The sequence below is a fragment of the Ursus maritimus genome, assembly GCF_017311325.1.
Source record: "Ursus maritimus isolate PB19 chromosome X unlocalized genomic scaffold, ASM1731132v1 scaffold_X1, whole genome shotgun sequence".
Lineage (NCBI taxonomy): Eukaryota > Metazoa > Chordata > Mammalia > Carnivora > Ursidae > Ursus > Ursus maritimus.
In genome coordinates this window covers 1857675-1860046 of record NW_024423319.1, presented here as the reverse complement: position 1 = coordinate 1860046, position 2372 = coordinate 1857675, and the positions used below count along the sequence as shown (strand labels likewise).

The 2372-nt window shown below is 58.9% G+C and overlaps 1 protein-coding gene across 2 annotated transcripts in view; it reads right to left on the bottom strand.

Annotated features, from left to right (window-relative positions):
- L1CAM (L1 cell adhesion molecule) overlaps positions 1 to 2372 on the bottom strand; it is a 20513-nt gene that overhangs the window by 6568 nt on the left and 11573 nt on the right. For both annotated transcript variants that reach the window (XM_040626975.1, XM_040626971.1), the window contains exons 12-13: positions 2114 to 2270; positions 1815 to 1939 (exon numbers count right to left, since the gene is read on the bottom strand). In XM_040626975.1, coding sequence (XP_040482909.1) covers positions 1815 to 1939; positions 2114 to 2270 — 282 coding nt within the window. The remainder of the gene's footprint in view (positions 1 to 1814; positions 1940 to 2113; positions 2271 to 2372) is intronic.

Here is a 2372-nt window from a genome sequence, read left to right as displayed (position 1 = left end):
TGGCATCCAGAGGCCAGCCCAGAACCCTCCTGCAGAAGGAAGATGGATTTAGATACTATATGGGGGGCAGGGCATACGCATCGCGTTGCAAGGAGAAAAGATCTTGACCAGGTGATCAAAATTAATGTCTGGTAATGTTCCAGATGCAAGGAAAGGAAAGGGGCAGAACAACTAGACTTGATGGGGGATCCTGGACTGTATCCTGGACTGGGGGAAAGACAGCACTGACTGACACAATTGGAATCACCAGCTGCCAACTTGAAAAATAGAGGGTAACAATGATAAGCTTCTGTACTTTCATGAGGACACTTTGCTTATGGAAGAAAACGTCCTTACTCCTAAGAAATGCTCTATTGAGAGCCCCAGCATGGAGGGAGGGGTGGGGGCCTCGCAGGGGCATGCAGTCTCCACCCGCTGTGGGCAAGTCCAGCTCAATACTCACAGTCTTCCCCCGAGTAGCCAATGGTAATCTGGGGCTCAGGGCCCTTGCCCTGGCTGTTGACGGCCTGGACTTTGATCTCATAAGGCACAAAGGTGGAGGTGTTAGACACAACCAGGAAGGGGTCGCTCACGATCTGTTCCTGCCAGGTACCCCGAGTCCCCTGAGGGCGCCACTGGACACGGTACTGAACCTGGGGGGCATTCCAGTCCATCCACCTAAGGGGCTAGAGGGAGGCAAGCAGAAGAGGAGCTGGTCGGCCAAGAGCACCCCCCTTCTTTGACCCACCCCCGAGCCCAGTCTCATCTCCTATCATCCTCTGGCCCTTCGCACAGCCAGGGGGAGCAGCCAACACCTGGATCCTGGCCTGATGTCCTGGGGCATGCTCAGCCCGGGGCCCCTCACCTTCCAAGTGATGACCATGTTGCTGGTCTCGTTCCCTTCCCCCTTCACGTCCACAGGGTTCTTCTCTGGGGCTGGAAAGTAATGTGTTACCACATCAAAACTGCGCGCGCTGTGAAGGCCAAGACCCAAGGAATGAAGGGCCCTTTCTGGCCCCGGAAGCCAGGATCCAGAAGCTCTGAGAGAACCCTGCCTCCCAACTCCCACTGGAAACCTAGAAGCAGAGGGGCTCGGGCAGGTCACCTCTTTCCCTTGTACCACAGGTGGCTCACCTGCCTCAGGTGTGACCACAGTCTCAGAGGCTGGGCTGGGCTCTCCAGGGCCGTATTTGTTGATGGCAGTAACCCTAAAGGTGTAGTGCACATAGGGCGATAGCTTGAGGGTGGTGGAGGTCTGGTTCCCGGGCACCTTGCCCAGACTATACCATTCCTGAGGCGCCATCTCCTTGTCTTCAAATTCAATGTCATACTCTGCCAAGAAGTGAACCGGTGATTTGGGCGTGTGGCTTATGGGGGAGGTAAATGGGGGACAAGTCCGGCTCTTCCTGAGTGGGGGAGGGAGTGCCCAAGGCGACAGGCAACTTCAGAGTCCCATGAGGAACTGTGAGCCCCAAACACAGGTGCATGCCCCAGTGAGGGGGCGGTCACGAGCCGTGGGCCCAGGAGGAGGGCGGTCCCACAAGGAGGGAAGGCTACCGGGGTGGCAGTAGGGCGGGGGGGGCACGCCACGCTCGGCCTCTTACTCTCAATGGGGCGTTATGGTCGCGGCGGGGCTCCAAGACAGCGCACCTGGCTCTGCTTCAGCAGGTGGCGGTCAGACAGCTCCGGCTGAGGCACCGGCCCGGGCTCCTGAGGGTCACGGAGGGTGGACTCTCTGGGCCACATGCCAGCTGAGCACCCCGCTCCCCGGCTCAAGAGGACCTGTGCCCCCCCATGCCTCTGGGCTATGAGCCCAACACCACTGTAGGACTCACCCACCACCAGGAGCTCTGCCCTGCTCTCCACCACGTCCAGCTCAGTGCCGGCCACACAGCTGTAGTTGCCCTGGTCACTGTAGTCCAGACTGTGGATGACCAGGCGCCCGTCCTCTATGAAGTACCTGGCGGGGGGGGCATGCTTGTCCTTTTGTACTGTTCCCCTCCCCTCCCTCTCACCAGAACCTCCCTGCTCAATGCAAGAGTGCTCCCCGATGCATGAGGCCAGGAGGTTTGGACATCCTGCTTTCCCCACTCTGCCCCCTTCCACCAGGCCCAGGTTGGGGCTGGGCCCGCACTTGTCACTGTCCCCAAACTCCTGGAGGTTTCGACCGTCCCCTCGCCAGGTGATGCTGTGCTGCAAGGAGGGGTCAAAGGAGGCCTTGCACGTGAAAGTCACTTTTGAGCCTTTCTTCTCGATTGCACTCTGAGGCCCCTGTGTGATCTGAGTGGCATCTGAGGACAATGAAGGAAAGGGAGAGTCACTCCAGTGTCCTCCAGAGACCCTAACCCTCCCTTGTGAAGGTGTTGCTGATTACATCGGCGGGGGGGGGGGGG